The 22701-nt window shown below is 38.0% G+C and overlaps 1 protein-coding gene across 1 annotated transcript in view; it reads left to right on the top strand.

Moving 5' to 3' along the window:
- Positions 1-22701, top strand: part of LOC122814129 (polycystin-1-like) — a 1441736-nt gene that overhangs the window by 1072566 nt on the left and 346469 nt on the right. The window contains 1 exon segment of the mRNA XM_044086744.1: positions 5969-6086. Coding sequence (XP_043942679.1) covers positions 5969-6086 — 118 coding nt within the window.

Here is a 22701-nt window from a genome sequence, read left to right as displayed (position 1 = left end):
TGCAGTACTAATATGATTTGCGTGAAGCATTCTGAAATACTTCAATGTGTGACTACCATTTGTGTGAAACTAAGCTGAAATGCATTACACAGCCTTCATTTTTTATCACAATTCAACATCTGAGGCCTATACAGAAGTATGTGCTTGATAGGTCCTAATGATTTTGCTCAATTTAAAGAGTCAATAATCAGTCTTTGCAGGGCAGGCATATATGTTTGTGTGAAGTAAGATGGAAAACTTTACTATGATTATTGGATGTTTGTGTGAAATAAACTTGAATGACCATGACATTTATTATTTTTATTATTGTTATTATTTGCCATGGTCAGACATCAGTAAAGTGGCTATAAATGATGAATGCAGATGTCACTGTCAATAACTGTGACTCACCCCTACTATTGTTTAATCATGTTCAACATCAGTCACTTATCTGGTGTGGCAGTAGCAGTGGCACATGATATATAGTGTTTCCTGAGATCTGTATGCAACCTGTATTGCTGTGTTTTATAATTGTGTTTGGGAGGTTGCATGTTTTTTAAGAGTAATAAGTTGGCCATAATTTATTTCATTTATCAAAAATATCAATATTGTACATGCTAGCTGGCGCTCTTTGCTGGTTTGGCAGAAGCAGGATGTGTGTGAAAGCAACTGCTCATTGGCACAGTGCTACTCAACACACCACTGTGCTCATTGGGCAGCTTTTCCATTTTACAGTGCTTTGATCTGGAAGAGTTCTTGGCTGTGGCATTTTTTATGTGGAGTCTGCATGCCCTCTCTGTCACTATATGGGTTTACCCATGTGCTCTAGCCTTCTTCAGTACCAAAACAACATACCTGTGAGGAACTAGCATTCTTCCAGTTTGCATGAAAGTGAATGGGCAGTGTGTGTGTGTGTTTGTGTGTGTGTGTGTGTATGTGTGTGTGTGTGTGTGTGTGTGTGTGTGTGTGTGTGTGTGTGTGTGTGTGTGTGTGTGTGTGTGTGTGTGTGTACATCTTGTGATAGACATGGCTTGTCAGAGAGTATGTGTGTGTGGGGGAGGTCGCTGTGAGTGCGTGTGTAAAAAATATCTCCAATTTTTAAGCAAACCCATTAATATATCTTCTTGGTAGCAACAAAAAGAAATGTGATTAACAAGTCATTATATTTCAAACATAAGGGATAAAAGACATCACACAGCATCCAGACACTTAGAGCTTCCATGGACCTGGCAGCCCCCAATCCTTGACTGTATAAATCAATTTTAACATGAACTTAGTGGTGGCCTCTACCCTCAACCCTATTCTAAAACATGCCCCAGTACAGAGGTGTGTGCAGAAGGTTTCTGTGGCTTGTGTGGGGGCTGGGGATTGTGTAGTCATTATGTGTTTAATTTTTTCAGTTTCTTCATATTCAGACCTCAAAGTGTGCACAATTGCTATTGTTTGCGTAAGGACCAATGATAATGTGGTTAATTTTTGTTTAACTTTCGATGTGAGCACAGAAGATCATTATAGCTTGTGTAGGGCAGTGTATTGTCTAGGAAGAACACATTAAAATACATTACTGAGATCATTTATGTTTTCACTTTCATCATAATCAAACATCAGACACCTATGCAGCTAGCTATCTTTTTGAGGTATGAGTAAGGAGGCACGCTGTTCATATATATATATATATATATATATATATATATATATATATATATATAAAATGCTAACAAGTTGAAATTTGTTACTGTTATCTATGGTGTAGGGGTGAGGAGGCATGCTGTATATAACAGCAGGCACTTTCAGTACATGACTGAAGCCATCTGTGTCTTCAATTCCTCCCAGTCTATCACAAGATAGCGATACCAGAAGGCGTCTGTTCTTTTACAGGGAGCAGGGAGGTAAGCACTAGTCTCAGACAGGATTTATGTATCCTTGAAAATAGTCTCTTCTCAGTATAGTAGGAGCTACTGTTTTGTCAACCTTACAGCATCTTGAAAGAATATGTCTTCTAGAAAAAATGAAGAGTAAAGCAAATATGAGAAAAGGGAAAAAAATAATCTATATGCTATAGGAGGTCAAGATGGGGTAAAGCAGGGTGGACAGAGAGATGTGTGCCAGGGAAGCAGTAGGCAATGTGGGATGCCATGAGACTCTTTATCTAACCCAGTTCAACTGTAACTTGGACAATTGTATGGGGGACAGGAAATGTATCAATGGTTTGGCACCTAAGTCTCTAATGGACACAGGCAGCCTGTAAATGGTTCACCTCACAGGCCCCTGCTTGTAAATGTTTCATCTCCAAGCCCCTGCTTACACTTATCAAGGGTACCAGAAATTGTCAGAAATTTGGGATGAATAACTAGGCTTAAAAAGGCGCTTGTGGTCATTAGCCTAGTAAGCACTTATGAATCTATGAGGCTGCCCCTACATATAGGGTTGCTGTAATGTAATATGACTGCAACTAAATGCCAGTCAATGTGAATGTCCTGTGAGTTGGGTCAGGTTGGTGTGGTCCAGAGGTCTGTTGTAAGGGCATTATAACTACAGTTCAGTTCACCCTGTACATACTACTCCAAAAGCTTTCTAGTTTGAGCTAGACGGTTGCCTAGAAGGGTTGGAAGGAGTAGGGCATTACTTTTTCTGGAAGTGTCCAGTTTTACCCCCAGTGTAATACCTGCTGTGGGCCCAAAAATGCTAACACCAGCTCTGAGTAGCATTACCATGGCTCATATGAGGTTAACATTTTAATAAGAGATACTTTTCATTTCTCTTATTTTGCTTTGTTTTAGGCTTTGTCCTCCTTTTTCTATATGTTTGTTTGCTTCAAAAAAATATTTGAATAAGTATGTGTTATTGGTAGATTTCTTTTTGCAATTATTTCAGCATTTAGGGTTTGTTGAGCATCCTCAATTAATTTGATAAATAATATTTTAACTGGAAAAACTGGACTCCCAGTTTTTCTTCATAAATTAGATTTCATAAGTTAAAGACCAAGTTGCTGAATCTATGCAAAACTATTTACAACCAAATTCTCAATATTTTTACACTGAAAGTACCACCTCTAACTTAAGTATGAACTTTAAATATGAGTCAGCATCATCTGGTTTACACGATGACATTGTCAGAAAGAGTAGGGATTGGTGATATAAAACAGAGGGAAAGCTATATTTATTCATTCATTATCAGAACGTTATCCAGTTCAGAGCTGTGGAAGAGTCATAGTCAATCCCTGAAGACATCTAAAAATCTCAAGCACCAGTGTAAGTGAATCACAAGCATGAGAAAAATATCTTAAAATGATCTAGGTACCCTTGTCAGTTTAATGTAGAGACTCCAAAAGTAAAGATGGGGTGCCATACTCTTGCAAAACTGAACTAAAGCTTTGATAGAATGAACATGTGACAAAATTTTTCAGCTATTCAGCTTTCAATGAACTGTCTTTTGAAAAGTTTGTCCTGCATCTCTATACAGGACTTTTAGAGTTTATTGTGATTCCCATGCAGACACTGAGCAGTTTTCTAGTTCAGGGATTAAGTCAGCGATGGCACTGAAAGCTTTTAGAGTTATGCTGCTGCCCGAATATGTATGGGTAATGACAGATGAAACAACTATTCAATTTCAAAAAGTTCGGGACGTTTTAAAATAGCTAACTGCCAGTTGTTAATAACTTTGAGCGAATTATGCTGATCATAATTTAGAAATGTACAGCTGCATACAGAGTAGCATAAACAAATTTCAGCAGCTGTATGAGAATCCAGTAAAGGCAGGCAAGGGCTGGTAATATGAATTTATATGCGCTGAGGTATATATGCATTGGGCCATTCATACATACATACATAGCACCATGGGGAAATAACACAACTAAGTCAAAACCAATAAAATAAAATCACTGAGTTGCTCCAGATGTGAAAGATAATGTATTGCTAAAAATCACTGAGACTGGTGTAAGGGATATTTCTAAAGAGGAAATCTTCTCCCTGTCTGGTACCTTGATAGAGGCACACCTAAAAATGCTTTGGTGCCTATGTTCTTGCTTGTACAAGAACCATTCCTATAACATACCTCAAAGGCCATTTGATCAAATGTTAAATTACCAACTCCAAAACACTGAACAGCCACACAATTGAAAACCTAACAATCAAAACCCATTTAGCCATGTATACCAAACTAATCAAACAATTGCATATTGTGGCTCACGGCATTTTTTATTTCTTACAAATATCAAGCAAAATTGAAAAAAAATGCATATTTGAATAAGAGACCAAGCCTCCTGCAGACTTCCAGTGACCCCCAACTTACGCAAGAATTCAAAGTCTGATGCAAGAAAGGGCCAGTATTTGTTCACAGCAAGCAGGCAACAAAATATTGCTGCTCCTGAGACTGTGCAGCCAGAGATATAGCTAATTATTAAATGGGTACAGCAGTATCTGTATACAAAAATCACTAAATTCCGATATGTGCTTATATGTCATAGTTTGATAAAACATTTTTTTTAGATTGAAACAGCACTGATCTTATTTTTACCTAGTGCTACAGCTGTATGTCCTGGGGTTCAGTTAAGTATTTAATCATACTAAAATAGGGTACTTATGTATTATCGCAACCAGATTTTCTCAGTAGTAGTGGTTGCTTCCCAACATTAAAATCTGACCGTTGATGTAATCAAGTCATACAATCTGTTTTCTTTCACACTTATGGTTGTTTTATTGCAGGGTTATCAGGTAAAAATTAAAAACTAAGTTTGGTTGTTTATGTATGCACTTCCCCGGCAGCATGGCATGTGAGACCTATTTTGCCCATGCAAAGCACTGGTTTGAAGCACTCCTGACTACAATCTGTGACAACTTTCCCCGCATAAAAAAAAGAAGACAAAACCAGGAAATGAAAAATCCACATATTTTCGGCCCTAATACCTTCCAGAAACCAGTGAAGTACAATCTAAGTTTGTCTGAAGATACCAACAAGAACACAAAAATGACCCACTGCTGAGAAGTTCTCCCATCAGAAACAAACCCTAGAATCACCTGCCGACATCATCCACCAACACTTTTGAAAGCCATTCCTTACTGCAACTTGCTGTTACCAAAACTTTCCTTTCAAGTCTGTGTGCAAAGTATTAGAATTAAAGACATTACCTAAAGCATTTCCATGTGATGTGGGTGCTTTTCTTGGCAGCATTCCTTCCTTACAGTCACAGAATTCCTTTTGTCAGTAACACAGCAGCCGTGAGAAATGAAGCATGTGTGTGTGTAGTGCACCAAAACAAGAAGAATCTCACATTTATTTCTCTTCCAAAATATATCCCAAACTTATTTTCCCTTAGTAAAGAAGTGAAATTACACCTTACGGTGTTTCCTGCATTCCATTTCATTGCAGCATGCGAGTTTCGCAACAATCTGGTTGCGATAATACGTAAGTACCTAAAATAGACTAAGCATGTAAAATAAAAAGCAAATGTTAAGTCTTCCCAGTATAGACTATCCAAAGGACTCTTCTAGAGTTTTGCACAGATCTGCCACAATTTAAATGTTGCTACAGTAGCTGATCTGTTGTGTTCTATAATGTTCTACTTTGCAAAGTTTGTCTGAGGGTGCTAACCACACTGTTTTTGATATGTAAAATCAATACTGCTTTTCAATACATTGGGTTTCAGGTTTGTAGTATGTCTGTATTGTATTCATTCAGTTTGTTTTTTTTTTTTTTTTTTTTTGATTCAGTAATTTCATTTTTGGTCAAATTTTCTTCAGGTTTATGATGTTAAAACATAGGATGCAAATGGAGAATATGGAGTAGGTTTATCACAGACTCAATATACCTGATTAAAAATGCATAGCTCTGAGAATTTATTATACTTAGATTATTTTATGGATGACAGAAACCGTCACTATTTTACACATCTTATAATTTTCTCATATCAGAAGCAAAAAAGAAATTACATTCTGTTTTCCATCTATCAAAACAGTGGAAAATTCTTATCCCCAGAATTTTGGTTTTACAGAGGAAGAATTGCTAAAGTCCATTATAGCAGACAGCAAGAGATGGGATATGTCTGACCAAATTACCGCAGACAGTGGACGATTTTCTTCTAGAGGAGAGACTGATCTTATTTCTGACATGTAAGTATAAACAGGTTGTTCTGCATTATTTTGTAATTTAGTGACATTAATCTAGTGCTGTCAAGGGTAACTGTGAAAACTAGAGAACTAAATAATACCCATTAAGATAAAGCATTTTGAGTTTTTATCTGAACTAGAATCACAAGCAAAAAAAAATGACATTTAATTCTTTAATTTTGAAATACACAAATAATTGATTTTTCTTCTGTTTTTTTTTTCTACCCAAGGAATTTTGTTTTTCATGTCTTTAAAAGTAGATTACTTTGGTACATCTAATACTGCTGCATATCTGCCAGCATGCAAATTGCATGATCCTGAATCACTGTTTTTGCAGTGCCTAAGCTGCAAGTAAATGAGTATCTAACCATGCCCTCTGGCTCCAGACATTATTCATGTGATAGCTAAACAGATTTTTGTAGGAAAATACAAAACAAACAGGTGAAAACTCCAAACCAAATATTTAAAATCCAACTGCAAAGCAAAAACAGCAAAATCACAGGAGGGAGTAATTAAACAGTAAATTGGCAGAAGAAAAAAAACTCTTGCTGAAAAGAACAAAAGGGTACTAATGTGACTAGTGCATGAATAAAGAACTTGTTGTGTCTTTCGGCTTTTCCCAGTTAGGGGTCACCACAGCGGAACTCCGGTCCGTAATGATTGGCAGTAGAATTTTACGTAACAAGTTGCCAGCTCTGATGCACAACCTTCAACAAAGGTATGCCCATTCATGCATGTCTCCACACAGAAAGAACAAAAGTCATAAAAAAGTTTTGCATAGCACAAATGTGCTAATCAGTGACAAAATAATAAAAGCAATTTATATAGATTGTTCAATCTGTGAATGTTATTTTGGCAAAGCAAGGAAAGCAATTATTCTATAAGCAATATAAAAGTAACCTTTATATAAAAAGAGATAATGCATGCTGTAATGCTAAAATTATTTATAAAGGTCTACAGAAATAATCATGTTGTACCTGCAGGCAATACAAATGTTTTACATAATACTGAAACATTTTTTTGATTATTTAAGAAAGGGATCTACACAGTGTGGCTTCAGTAGGAGCACAACCATTTATCACTGTGTATTTAACTGGTACTGGGAACATCAAACCTAAGGGATCACTGGCATCCATTCATGGTGGCTATACTCACATAAGTATCTGAGCATTGTGTTTTCCTCACTTTCTCCCTCTTTTCTGACTTTGTGAGATCTTGAAGTTGGTATACATAAAGATCAAGAGTATGGAAGCTATGGAAGCTAGTTCCTTTTATTTCACTCTCTTACCTCAAACTAACTTACCTTATCTCTTTTTTCCAGCTCCTCTAACAGCTAGGAACTCTCAGGACTGTTCCCATCCCCCATCCTGGCTTACAAATAGTGAAAATAGCCATCTACATAAGGCAGTAAAACCCCAAGTGAAATTAGCAATTGACAGAGCTTCCAGTTAAAAAGTAGGCCACTGGCATTATGGAGAGCCTGCTATTTCAAGAATATAACTGTTATCAACAAAATGCAGTCTGTTATTTTAATTCAATTCTCTGCAGTTAATATTATAGCTGAAGGGGTATGCGCACATGTAGGGATGGCTGTCACTAGATTCCCCCTCATCCTGTCTCTATAGTCTCCCCTTCCTTCACTTTTAATTGATTTCTCTTTTAATTTCCTATCATTTGCTAGAAAGTTTTATAACCCCAGCTGTAATACAGTCAGCCCATCAAGAATTATACTTAGAGCTAGCTAATTGCCTTAATTTGCTATCTCTTGTTAGACATTACTGTGAAAAAGTACATTTGAAATTCCTGTATTTCTGTCACTTACTTTGCACAGATCTTTTTGCATTGCTTAACTAGGGACCAGATTCTACCTACTCCATTTGTACTCGTATGCTTAGGTGCAATCCACTCCCCTACCCTACCCCCATTCCCACCCACCCCCACTTTCCCTACATTTATTCTTAACTAGCCAGTCCCACATCCCAGGTCTGCCAATCTCCACATATTACCTGATATATTTATATTTTTTTTTATTTTACATTTGTTGACCGGGCTAGTCTAACTGGATATATGTCCATTTTCACCAGAGGCCCGGGGAGAAAAGCTCCAAGCATAGGCAGTGATGTATCATATAGTTACATGCAAATAGCAAACCGAAATAGACAGTTAAAAATATATATTTTTTTTACAGATGTACAGACATTTTTTTACAGATGTACAGACATTATAATTTATATCTAGTACAGTGGAGGATAGCATATTTAGAATAAGAAAACTATTTAAAGTTAAATTAAAGTACTAGGAAGGAAATCTTGTTAAATACTAGTTAGAGGCAAGGTTACTGGTTAACCCAGGTAAACATAAAAGATCAACAGAGCAGAAAAGTCTAGGAAGAATAAGATGGGGATTTAGATATTAGTCAGGGTTTGAGCAGAGACATAGCCAGTGTGTAGTAAGGTATTCTTTAAGGTATTTTTAAAAAGCAGTGTGGAAGAAAGAGATGTGAGTTCCTTTGGAAGCAGGTTCCAGGTTTTCCCACTGTGTTAGTGAATAGTGACTCCCCTGCCTGGTTGTTTGATTTAATAGTGGACACTAGAAGCTTATTAGCTGAGTGTAGTGTTGGCAGACTTTTATATGGGGTAACCAGATTAGTGAGAATTGGGGTATTCTTGGGGTGGTAAAGGATCTTTTGGGTGATGGTGTATTGTTGATAAAATAGGTGGTTCTGCAATTCTAACCATCCTAGTTGTTTGAGGTTGAGACAGTGGTGGGTTCTGAAAGGGGTACCAGTGGCAAATCTGGCAATGTTATATTGGTGGTTGCAAGTTTGCTAAGGTTGCTTTTAGATAGATTGGTATAAATGGCAGAAGCATAGAACAGGATAGAGATAATGTGGGTCTGGGCTATAGTAGTTCTAGCTTCTGGTGTAAGGAACGGTTTGATTCTACAAAGGGAGCCAAGTTTTCTGTTGACAGATTTTATAGTAGTGTTAATATGATCAGCATAGCTAAGGCTGTGGTCTATTGTAATTCCTAGGAGTCAGGTTGTAGTGTCTGGAGTTATGATAATTCCATTGTTGGAGGTTACTGTGAAGTGAAATTGTGCAGACTTTTGAGTGGGAGCAAAAAGCAATAATTTTGTTTTTTTTGGGGTTAAAAAGGAGGCAATGTTGCATGAACCAGTTTTCAACAAGATTAAATACTGTTTGGGTGAGGGTCTGGAGAGAGGTAAGGGACTCAGCTGAACATATTAAAGTAGAATCATTTGCATATTGTATACAGGTGGCGTGTGGAATTTTGGTATTTAAATCATTAATAAAAACTGAGAAGAGAAGAGGGCCTAAAATAGAGCCCTGAGGTATTCCAATGTTAACAGGGAGGTGCAGAGATAGGTTGTTATATCAGAGTACTGCTTGCTGTCTGTTTTCTAGATAGGATTTAAACCAAAGTAATGCCTGTGGGTCAAGGGATAGGGCTTTTAATATGTCCATAAGTAGGTGATGGTTAACCATGTCAAAGCTTTTGAAAGGTCAATAAATAGAGCAGAAGAAAGAGAGATTTTGTTACGATGTTTGTTTATACAGTCAGAAAAGGATAGTAGGGCAGTGGTGGTACTATGAAATGGCCTGAAACCATGCTGACAGTTAGCAAGTAAGTTATTATGGAGAAGGTGGTCAAGTAGTTGTTGGCGGATGCATTTTTCCATTATTTTGGCTATTGGAGAAAGTAAGGCAATTGGGCGGAAGTTAGAAATCTCAGTGCAAGTACCACCCTTATGTAGAGGAATGATATGAGAGACTTTCCAGATGGAAGGGATTGTGCTTTCTGTAATTGTTCTATTTATAAGGATGGAAATGGGATAGGAAATGGCTTTTGCTGCTATTTGCAGGTATTTGGCTGGTACACCGTCAGCTGAAGGGGTGCATGGTTTGAGTTTTTGAAGGAGGGTGCAGACAAAGGATGTAGGTACGAGTTGTATATGAAAGGAAGGAACTGGGCCGTTTGTGGTGATTAATGGGTTAGTGCTAACAGGTGGTATTGTTTTAGCTAGAGTTTGAATGGTTTCAATGAAGTAGTTGTTAAAGGCATCAGAAATTAGCATTGGGTTGTTATGGGAGATACCTGATGGGGCAGGAGTTTTAGAGTGCCCTGGCTTAAGTAGTTTGTTAATGCATGACCAAACTTTTTGTGTTTTTTTGCTGGTGGGTTTGTTGGAGGTGAAGGTAATAGTTTTTTTTATCGAGCAGAATTTCTTTTTTGGTGGCATTTCTTAGCTGTTTAAAGTAAAGGTGGTCTGATGGGTTTTTGGAGGATCTCAATTTGACCCAGATTTTGTTATGTAGAAGGATATTTTGCCTGTTTTTTTTAGTGAGCCAAGGTGCAATTTTGGTTCTTGTACAGGTAGAGCGAGTGGGAGCATGGTAATCTAGGATTTGTAGGAATTTTGTATTAAAGTAGGTCACCGCTTCATCAAGATGAAGATGGTGCAGTGGTGACCAGTTACATGCCTTAAGTTCATTCTGGAAGCTCTCTGGAAAAAAGTGTTTTTTACAGTGTGAGGTTTTGAAGATATTTGAGTTGGGGCTATGTTTTTTTTGTTTAATTATGTAGGTTAGAGTGTGGTCACTAATGTCATCTGGAAGGGTACCTGATTTATATTTGTCAGGATGGCTGTTGATAAGGATCCAGTCTAGGGTGGTTTCTTTACTGCCTGGTTTGTGAATTCTAGTAGGGGTGGTTATTGTTTGGGAAAAGCCATATAGATTTATATGGGTCATAGAATTAGGGGAATTACATGTGGCCGAGTCTATATTAAAGTCACCTAGCACTATGGTTTCCTGAGGTAGGTGAGAGGCAATTAAGGAAGTTTTCAAGAATATTGTTATTTTTACCAGGGGGAAGATAGCAGCAAAGTAGGTAAATAGATTTACAGTTGTTAACTTGAAGTTTGGCAGTTAGGGTTTCTGCATTTGTATCTAAGGGTAGGAGCACATTGAAGGGTGTGACCTGAAGTTCTGTTTTATAGAGAATGGCTACACCTCCACCCCTTTTGGCTTTGCGGTTACATCTCAGGATGTAGTATCCAGGAGGGGTAATTTCATGGTCATGAGTTGAGGGCTTTAGCCAAGTTTCTGTAATACAGAGGATATCAAATGAGTGCACTTCTAGGAGTGCATGAAGTTGTGAAATTTTATTGTTAATGCTACGAATGTTGAGGTGGGCTATCAGGAGAGAGTTAGTGGGTCTTTTTGTGATAGTTATAGTATGAGAAGTTGGATTGAGTTGGTCATTGACAATGTTGTTATTGGGGCCAGGGTTTGGATGAATTTTGCCATCTAATAGGGGGTGTTGGTGAGGTGCTTGTATAATCTTTAGAATTCTGTAATAGTTATGTAAAGTTTTTTTGTTTGAAAGTAACTAACATGGTTGGATCTATGATATTTTGGTAGTATATAGATAGAAGTAGAGGTTATGTTTATATGGTTGATGGTGTTTAAGTGAAAAGCAGATTCAAACTTAGACACCCCACCTTTCACATTCCACACTAATATTAACAGTTCCTAGTACACTACCTAAATTCCATTACAATGCCTAACAACAACACTCCAACCAAACTAATACAACTTTCTCCAACCCAAACACAGCTCCACTATAACAACATACTGCACTTATACATGGCTACTCTATTAATCCTAACAGTAGCTGCTCATATTTCCTCTTACCACACCAACCTAAAAGATCCAACCCCACCCCAAACCACTTCCTCCCTATTCACGCATAAACTTAAACTTTCCAGCTTTATTATATCCCTCTCTATCTTTAACACTACAAACTTTCAGCATGCCCCACTGCTGTCTACTCCTTCACCCCAATATCCCTAGAATTTTTCAGAAATATGGTAAGTACATAGTTAAAATCCTAAAAACTTTAGTTAATATAACATCCAAACTAACACTCAGTGGGGACATTCACCCAAACCCTGGCCCAAACACCACTCTAAACTGGAACAACTCCACAAAATAACCACTCACAACCACCAACAATCCCCCCAGAAACAAATCTGATATCTTACTACTAAATATTAATATTAGAAGTATCACTAACAATGTCCATGAACTGCATGCCAACCTCTCTTTATACTCACCTGATATAATACTAATTACTGAAACTTGGCTTAAACACAATATTACCAATAATGAGATTCTCCCTCCAGGGTTTAACATCCTACGACTACACAGAATAGGTGAAAGAGGAAGCGCTGTTGCATTAATCTTTATAAATCACCTTTTCCTAGAAGCCTTAGACTAAACATCCCCCAACTTTGGCAATGCTGAAATGATAATCAGCAAGCTTATCAGTAACACAAAAAAAAATAAAAACATAATTAAAATCTATATTGCTTCCAGGGACAACATCCACACAGTAGAAAACATGCTGAACTGGACCTCAGCATCACTGCCCCAAGATACAATAATCATGGGTGATTTCAATATTGACTGGTCGAACTGCAGTTCTCAAAATCCCAACAATCACATCAATCTCTATGGCTTCACCCACCTCATTCATACTCTCACCAGAATTGACAAGGCATCTGACAAGCACTCAATTCTTGACTGGATCTTAACAAATAAACCAACCCACTCATCTCACTCTGGCTGCCTCCCAGACAGCCTCAGTGACCATCTCCCAACCTATCTACTCAGACAAAAAATTAACCCAATAAAATAAACTATTAAACAACAAATAAGGAACAAAAAAAACACCTCAACCCCAAGGACGTCACAAATACAAAAAATGTAATTGGTCATCACTTAAACTACTTCTCCTAGAAGATGCTGTAAAATATTTTACCACCATCCTTTCTATCTTAAACACACACGCCCCTCTCAGGACTATAAAAGTTAAATCTAACTTTACCCCATGGCTAAACAAGGAAACTAGGACACTACTAAAAGCAAGAGACAAAGCTTGGCAACATTGGTACAAAACTAAATCCCAACTGGCTAAACAAACTTTTCAAGAGCTTAGAAACAAAGCAAAGAAACAAATTAAACAGGACAAAACAAATTACTACTCTACCATCCAAACTAAATATCAAAATATCCCACAAAAGGTTTGGTCAGCTATTAACAACATACTCCTACCTGGCAAAGCCAGCACCCCCACCCCCATTAATACTAATAACTCAGATAACATTGCAACCCAATACAAGAAATACTTTACCAAAACTATTTTAGTCCTTTTTAACAAACAAATCCCCACTCATATTCCAGCTACTCCTATACTGTAAGAAAACAATACCACCTTTTCTCTTCAACCTGCCTCAACCGAGACAAAAAAAATGCTTAAGAAATTAAAGCCTACTAGACTAGCTGCAAAAAACTTACTAGCAGAGTTTTTAAACATAGCTGCCGAGGGACTTGCCTACCCACTTTCCATTCTTATCAATAGATCCACATCAGAACAAACAGAAAGTCCCTACCATTTGGAAAACTTCCTACATTATTCCACTTCAAAAAGGAGGCAACTCAACCTGTCTAACTACCGACCGATTGCTATCTCATCCCTTCTGTCCAAGATACTGGACAGAATTGTACATAAGCAAATCTTGGATTACCTGCTTACTAACAAGCTAATATCCAATACTCAGCATGGCTTCTGCCCATACCATACTACTACCACTGTTCTAATGTCATTCACCAACACAGTAAACCATCACAGAAACAACAGCAAATACTTATCCTCTATTTTTCTAGACGTATACAAAGCCTTCAAGATGGTCTCTCAAAACAAATTTCTAAATGCTCCCTCTGAGCTGAATCTATGTCAGTCTACTCTTGCCAGGTTCCAGAACTACATAGCTGGGCACCAGCTAGCAGTACATTGGCAACAAAATCTGTCACCCTACTTCCTGTGAACCTAGATGTCACTCATTCTTCTCTAACATATAAGACAAGCAAGCGTGGAGGGTTTTGCTTAGATGTTTTAATACATAGAAGAACATCAGTATGGACAGCAGCATCATAAAGCCGGAATGAACTAGTTAAACTAGTTAACAGACAGACCTTACATATGTACATGCTTGCATCTCAATGGTTTACTACAAAATGGCAGTCTAGCTTGCACATGCTCAGTATTTATACACTTGTGCAAGCCCTTGGAAAGCTGCTTAAATGTATATACACACACATTGATCTACATCCTCCCTCTTAAAAAGATTGCCCTTTGTAAAAACAATATCAGAGTCAGACATGTATTACTATATACATTAGAAACAAAACACAATATTCATATACAAGTTGCTTGGTATCTGATACAGGGTTTAGAGATGCGACCATATCTCGTAACATAACAATCTGGACCAATTTCAGCAACAGGGACAGTCTGTGGTGCACAGCTTGTATCAGGAACATCTGGATTTGTTATAGGAACAGAAATGTCGTCTGGAACTTCCTCAGGAATTGGAACACTGGACAACTCACTCTGAGATAATGAGCCTTTCTCACAGGCTATGTGTTGTGGTATAGGCTTGGAGTAGTCTATAGTCTGGTCTCAAATGTTTCTGACTGCATAAAAACTGCTCCTTGTGATTCCACAATGGATGATCTTGGCTCTGGACCAATATTCTTCATGACACCAATCCGATCATAACCTTTGGATGTTTGCATCCTTACAGCTTCTCCCTCTTGAAATGGATTGAGTGGTTTGCTGGTTTTATTGTAGTAGGACTTCTGGATTAGGTGCTTCTTCAATAACTGGCTTTCACTTATCCAGTGTTCTTGACACATGGAAGCAACAACTGACTACTGATTGGTAATGTGGTTCTGGTTTGTCTGGACAGAAGTCTCTGAGCAGGTGAACCAAGATGTTAATCATGAGGAACATTTCTAAGATTCAAGAGATTCAGGAAAACATCACTATTATCTAATTTTGACTTCTCAAGTAACTGTTTTACTCTTTGAACTGCACGTTCTGCCAAACTATTTGATTGCGGGTACTCAGGGCTACTTGTGACATGAGTGAGGTGTCATTCTTCAGCAAATCGTTTGATCTGTTGGCTTGTAAACCACGTGCCATTGTCAAAAATAACTTTGTGTGGGCTACCATGCACTGCAAAATGATGCTTCATCTTAGTAATAACAGCACTGGATGCTAAGCTAGGAAGAAGGTCAATCTCAAGCCAACTGGAGTAAGAGTCTGCTAACAGCAAATAATGTTCACCATTCTATTAGAAAATATCAGTGACTACTGTCGACCAAGGTAGTTCTGGAATCTGGTTTAGCTGAAGTGGTTCCTTCTGTTGATGTGGCTTAGTACTATTACAGACTTAACAAAATGAAAGTAAATGAAAGTGCTCTCTCAATGTTGTTTGACATAGAAAACCAAAATACTAGTTCTCTCACCCTTTTTTTCGTAGAATCAGTTCCTGGGTGACTACGATCCAAGATAGTAATGTACTCGAGTTGCAATAACTTTGGAACAATTACTTTTCAGAACTTTCATAATGATACCTTTGTCAGAAAAAATCTCATCTCTGTATGGAAAATAAGGTTGCACTTCTTGAGGTAAACTAGATTGCTTTGACAGCTGACCTTGACTGATAAAGTAGATGAGCCTTTGTAAAACTGGATCTGGGGCTGTGTGATCTCTCAACTCATCAAGACATGTGGAAGAAAAAATTCTCACTTGCATGACTTCAAAATCAAGGTTCTCATTTTCATGCTGTTCTGTGGTGTTTCTGGGTGATCTGGATAACCTATCAGCAAGATAAAGAAGTTTGCCTTTCTTGTAGACAAGATTGAAATTACTATTTTGCAATCTCAGCATCATGCACTGCAGTCAGGCTGGAGCTGAATGCATAGGCTTTCTCAAGATAGTGACTAAAGGGTGGTGGTCTGTTTCAGTCTAGATAGGTCTACCATAAACATAATCATGGAACTTTGAACATGCAAGCACAATTTCCAAAAGCTCTTTTTCAATCTGGGCATCCTGCATTTCAGTTTGGGTAAGAGTTCTCGATGCATAGGCAACAGGTTGATCCTCTTGTAGAATGACTGCACCAAGACCAAATTTCAAAGCATCACAGGAAAGTGTAACTGGTTTGTGAACATCATAGTATCTGAGAGTTGGTGGACTAGCAGTTCTCTGTTTTAAGACTTCAAATGCTCTTTGGTGTTGCTCTAACCAAGACCAAGATATATCTTTACATGTCAGGTCTCTGAGTGATGCTGAAAGTTGGCTCAAGTCTGGAATGAACTTGCCTAGGTAGTTGACCATGCCAAAAAAATGTTGCAGGGCTTGAAAATTGTCTGGTTTTGGCATCTCGAGAATGGCTGTTTGTTTTGAAGGGTCTAGTTGTAAACCTGTAGTCATAAATAAATGACCAGCATAAGTGACTTCTTGTAGCCTGAACTTGCATTTGTATGGATTGAGTTTAAGATTCACTTGACATGCCCTTTCTAGAACTTTTCTGAAGTTTCTGCCATGTTATGCTTCATCATGACCTCCTACAAGTATGTTGTCTACTATAATAGCACGAGGATACTGAGAAAACATTTGCTCCATTACTCATTAAAAGACTTCTCTTGCAGAATTAATCCCAAATGGCATTCTCAAAAATCTGTACCTGCCAAATGGAGTACTAAAAGTAGTGAGCAATGATGATTTCCTGTCCAGCTGAATTTGCCAAAATTGACTCTTTGCATCTAGGACAGAAAAATAGTGGCATTTGGCATCAAGGCTGCGACTTCTTCAACTGTGCGCATTGAATGATGAGGTCTTTTTAATGCTTTGTTCAAATCTCATGGGTCAATACATATTCTGATGTCATCTGAGCTTTTCTTATGAGCTACCTCCATGGAAGATACCCATTCAGTTGGAGTTTTGACTGGACAAATTACACCTTGTTACACCATTTTATCTAGCTCAGCTTTGACTGTGTCTTGCATGACTATTGGAACTTTACATGCTGGCCTGATAACTGGACTGACCTCTGGGTCTAACTTCATGGAGTACGCAATTGGAAGTTTGCCTAGTTTGTCTTCAAAAAGATCAGAATAGGTACAAAAAATGTACTGGGCAAAATTAGAGTAGTGGTCTTTTAAGCTAACATGATGGACTTCCTTATTAAATGAAAGCAGTCCCATTTTTAAACCATCTCTGAGCCCTAATAATGACTGGATGTGCCTCTTGACCGCATAGAATAACAAGTCGTAGCTTCTTCCAGCAGAGTAACATGAAAGCACTACTGAGACTTCAGTTTGAATCTTTTCACCGCCATAAGCAACAAGCTTCGCACACCTTGCCAAATGAAGCCTTTCACCATGACACACACTCGCAAATGTTTCTGCTGACATAACATTGCACTTGGAACCTGTGTCAACTTTGAGCTCTTTGGGTTTGCTATTTATCCGAACAGTACAAAATACTTCGTTCTTTGCCCTTAAATCTACTGCATTGACCATTTCATGAAGCACTGACACAATATCAACATAAAGAGTTGGGTTCTAGCTCTAATTGATCCACTCACTTCTTAAAATCTTCCCTTTTAATGAAAGAATATGGGGCTTTTGATTTACAAAATCTTTTGAAATGATTCCACATATTGCATTTGTGGTTAGCTGACCAAAAGCTAAACATTTTTCCTTTTTAGATTCATGGCTTCCACTGCAATTATGACAGTTGACAATGAAACTAAGCTGGAGCCCATGCTTTGAGTTTGTTGACTCACTCTTATGCTTCCCTGAGACTGTGCAAACTCAGGAATTTGTCAGAAAATTCTGGGGTTTACCAGTGAGTGCCAGAGGGGTTACAGTTGCTGCCATGTGCTTGGGCCACTTTCTTTTAACAACGTGCTGCATACTATCAGCATGAGCTTTAGCACTGTGCCTTCTAGAGCTGTTCTAATTTGTAAGCATATTTGTGTGTGTTTCTGTGAGCTCATATATCTGACAAATCTCAATGGCCTTATAGAAAGTTAAATCACTGTCAGAAAGCAAAATCTTTCCCACAGCATCATCTTTTATACCACACACAAGTCTGTCCTTTATCAACTCATTCCTTAAATCACCAAAGCTCCATGTTTTAGCTTTATTTCTCAGATCAGTAATATATGCTGCAAAATGTTCACCAGGCCTTTGATCCATTGTGTAAAATAAGTGCCTTTCCATTGTAACATTTGTCTGGGGGTTACACATTTCTCTAAATTTACATTTTAAGCATTCTGGGTCCTCCCTTAACTCAGCCTGTACAAAAATATGACAGTTCCCCCCCTTCGGTATAGATAGCAGTTGCAAACACAAAAGCACCCTTTCTGTGGCTTCTGACCCAGCTAAATTACGTAGTATAAATGCCTTTGTATGGTCATCTTTATCAGAAAATGCAGCCTATATGAAAATGTTGTACTCTTGCTCAAACACTCTCCAGTTCTTAGCAATATTACTGTCAAATACAAGTGCACTGAGTTTTAAAAATCCATCTACCATGCCCACAAAGTATACACAAAGACACTGAAAATATAGCCCTTGTAATTATGTATGAGCAAACTGTTCCGTGAGCTTGTAATAACATTCAAATGCGCAATAAACTCTCTGAATACTGTACTTAGTGAAATATGCTCTGTAATGGCTGTACTCGGCGAAATATGCCCTGTAATGGCTGTACTTTGTGAAATAGATTTACTGTAACACTGCACAAACATGCAAACACTTTATACACTTCTGATAACTCGGATATCTTTGCTTAATATGAAAAATACATACTTTGAGAAAATGCGGTTATTTCCTTTTATTTTATTTGTTCTATGCAATTCAGACTTTAATTCAAACATTTTTCATAGTAATTTGAATATTTTTATCAAAATCATACATATCAGCTAATGCAAACATTATTTTGAACGTTCTGTATGCCTCGTTTCATGTTATGTGAAAAGAATTAGTGCTGAGCAAGTTTCTAATACCTGAAATTTGTTTGTGGTGTGTTTTGCAAAGTTTGCACATTTTAGGGATGATTCACTCCTGCATATACCACCAGCTCCTAGCAAGTGCCTTAAGTCATTTTACCCATGCCACCTTGGACTTCATGCCCTTGAATATGCCATTTCTGACACCATGTCCTTTAGTCATGCCACTTCTGGCACCATGTCGCTTGTTCTTCTCTAACACATAAGATAAGCAGGCAGGGCACTTCGTTTAGATGCTTTAATACATTAATACATAGAAACACATCAGGATGGAGAGCAGCTTCATAAAGGATGGGCCAACTAGTTAACAGACAGACCTTACATGCATACGTGTTTACATCTCAACGGCTTGCTACAGAATGGCAGTCTAGCTTGCACATGCACAATATTTTTGCACTTGTGCAAGCCCTTGGATAGCTTCTTAAAGTTATATCCACACATATTGAGCTACAATAGAGTTCCCCAAGGCTCTATACTAGGACCCCTCCTCTTTTCAGTATTTACAAACAACCTTCATACCTCAACCCTGCATGTCTCGGTCGTTCAGAATGTGGACGATTCTACAGTGATTTGTGCTGCTACTACCTTACAAGAACTGCAAACACAGATACAACAGGCCTTACTAGCAGTAGAAACCTGGCTAACAAACTCCCACCTAATTTTTAGTCCCAAAAAAAACAAACTCATGCTATTCCATCTCACTAAAACTATGCACCCCTCCCCATATTTAACATTGTATCATCAAACAATACCATCATCTCACCCTCACCTCACACCAAACTTCTGGGGGATGAAACAGACAACAACATAAAACCATAAAAAGTACACAAAGAATTGGTACACTGTATAGGAACAAGCACCATCTTACAAAAAACACAAAATCTACCATTCCTCAAACCTATCTGATCTCAACTCTACTTTATGCATCACCCATATTCACCAATCTTAGGAAAACTGAGTTAGCAAAACTAGACTCCTGTTATAATAAAACTGCCAGGTTTGCCACAAACCTGCCCTTTAGGTCATACCACTGTACAGCCCTAAGACAACTCAACTGGTTAGAATTTCCTCAACTCCTACTCTTTAACCAACTAACCATGGCCCAGAAAATCTTCAACCAACCAGAGAAAACACCTGCCCTGCAAAACCTAATGCAGCCATACTCCAGTGCCAGGGCTCTATGCTGCAGCTATAAACCACTTATAAAAATAACCACAGCCAGCAATCTCGCTGGAGCATCCCTCTTCTTAAACAACATAGCCAAAATCTGGAATGCACTACCTCCAAACATACCATCTAACACAGCCTTAACTCACTTTAAAAAATGCTAAAAAAAAAGTGGCTATGCCCATGCATTGCTCCTGATTAATACTGTCTATTTCAGCTAATACTATTACTTCTCTATATACACCTACACTTTTCAAACCCAAAAGTAGAATTGTTGATAAAAGCCTTAAATGGGTATTCCATCTAATTTGCTATAGTCGTTATAAAATGTTTAAAACTTAATATCTATTTTACTCAAAAAAAAAAAAAGTGCACCTGAATGTGTCTGCATATGCTACCATACTATGTTCATCGGTATGTCACTTTTTGTACTACATTATGTACGCAATTGTTTTTGTAACTTGTATGTATTATGTGGAGCTTTTCTCCTCAGGCCTCTGCTGAAAAAGGACCTGTGTCCAGTTGGACTTTCCCAGTAATCAAATATAAAATAATAAATAATAAAATTAGGAGGTGCATTGGTAACCTTGGGGGTATCTCACTTTTAACTAGTGTTTATTTAGGTTTTAGATGCTTTTTATTTGGATAAACACGTCAGTAAAAGGAGGCACTGTTTTTCATAGTGACCCAGCTTCATCATATTATAAAAAAGTAAATTAGCACAATGCAAACACAGGAGCAGGGAAATAGTCACAAAATGACAGGCCGTGCAGATTATGAGTGCTCTTGATATTACTTTGCAAGAATAACCAAATTATACTGAATACTGTAAATATGCTGTAAAATTAATAATACTTAAGGATTCTATGCTGCTTAATGCAATGGGCACTAAAACAATAAGCTTTCATATAGCTTACTCTATCAGAAAAGCCTAAATCAAAATCAACACCAATTGTAGACACTTAGTTAACATGTAAAACCCAAAGCATTAGTGATCATAGGACAAAGAATTCATTGGAGAAGCCAAAGGGTAGAGGAAAGCGTATCATGTTATGTGGAAGAACTGCAAAGATTAGTAAAACATAATTTCAGAAGGGAACTGAATGAAGCATTAGGAGACACAATTGTACAAAACTATATTTGACATGTTATATGAAAGTATTCAAAACAATGTTCTCAAAGCCAACATTGATAAGGCAAAAAGAAAGCAGGTTCTGTGAAAGCAGCTTTTAAAAGTTAGTATTGCATTGCAAAAGGGTGTGGCTAAGTGCAGAGATTTAGCATAACTAATAAATACCAGAAACAAGCACGTTTTCATTGTGACAAGGTGTCACTAAGGTCATGATTCTTGGTTGGAAGAAAATACCATAATGATGAGCACAGTGATGCACAGAGAATTGTAACAGAATGAGCTCAACTGATGAACAAATGCTTCTGATGGTGGAAAACAAACAGTAATTAAGATAACTGATACAAACTATGATATTAAGTGACAGGAAGCAGAATATTATATAGTCTGCTATTTAACTAGCCTGGAATTACATAACATGACTGGAGATTAATAGAAAATCAAATGCCTTGTCTCCAATATGGTATGGAATGAAGAACGGAGTTTGACATACTGATAGTATTGCTATAACATATGTTAATAAGTATAATAAAATATTTTCAGAGATACCACTGGAAAACATCAACATTTTCGGTGGTCTATACTAGTGGATAAGCTCCTAAAAGTAAGTTCATGTGATATCTTCTCCTTCTTCTTCTTCTTTCGGCTGCTCCCATTAGGGGTCGCCACAGCAGATCAACTGTTTCCATTTCTTCCTGTCCTCTGCATCTTGCTCTGTCACACCAACCACCTGCATGTCCTCTCTCACCACATCCATAAGCCTTATCTTAGGCCTTCCTCTTTTCCTGTTACCTGGCAGCTTCATCCTTAGCATCTTTTTCCCAATATACTCAGCATCCCTCCTCAGCAAATGTCCAAACCAACGTAATCTTGCCTCTCTGGCTTTGTCTCCAAACCTTCCAACCTGTGCTGACCCTCTAATATACTTATTCCTAATCCTGTCCATCCTCGTCACACCCAGTGCAAATCTTAACATCTTCAACTCTGCCACGTCAAGCTCTGACTCCTACCTTTTTGTTAATGCCACTGTCTCCAACCCGTATAACATAGCTGGTCTCACTACCCTCTTGCAGACCTTCCCTTTCACTCTTACTGGTACTCGTCTGTCACAAATCTCTCCTGACACTCTTCTCCACCCACTCCATCCTGCCTGTACTCTCTTCTTCACCTCTCTTCCACACTCACCATTACTCTGAACTGTTGATCCCAAGTACTTAAGCTCATTCACCTTCGCCAGCTCTACTCCCTCCATCCTCACCATTCCTCTGTCCTCCCTCTCATTCACACACATATATTCTGTCTTAGTCCTGCTGACCTTCATTGCTGTTCTCTCTAGAGCATATCTCCACCTCTCCAGGGTCTCCT

Source organism: Protopterus annectens, chromosome 10.part0, assembly GCF_019279795.1.
Source record: "Protopterus annectens isolate FY-2018-M chromosome 10.part0, PAN1.0, whole genome shotgun sequence".
In the NCBI taxonomy this organism is placed as follows: Eukaryota; Metazoa; Chordata; order Ceratodontiformes; family Protopteridae; genus Protopterus; species Protopterus annectens.
Note: the sequence above shows the minus strand (reverse complement) of the source record. Positions and strands in the feature narration are given on the sequence as shown.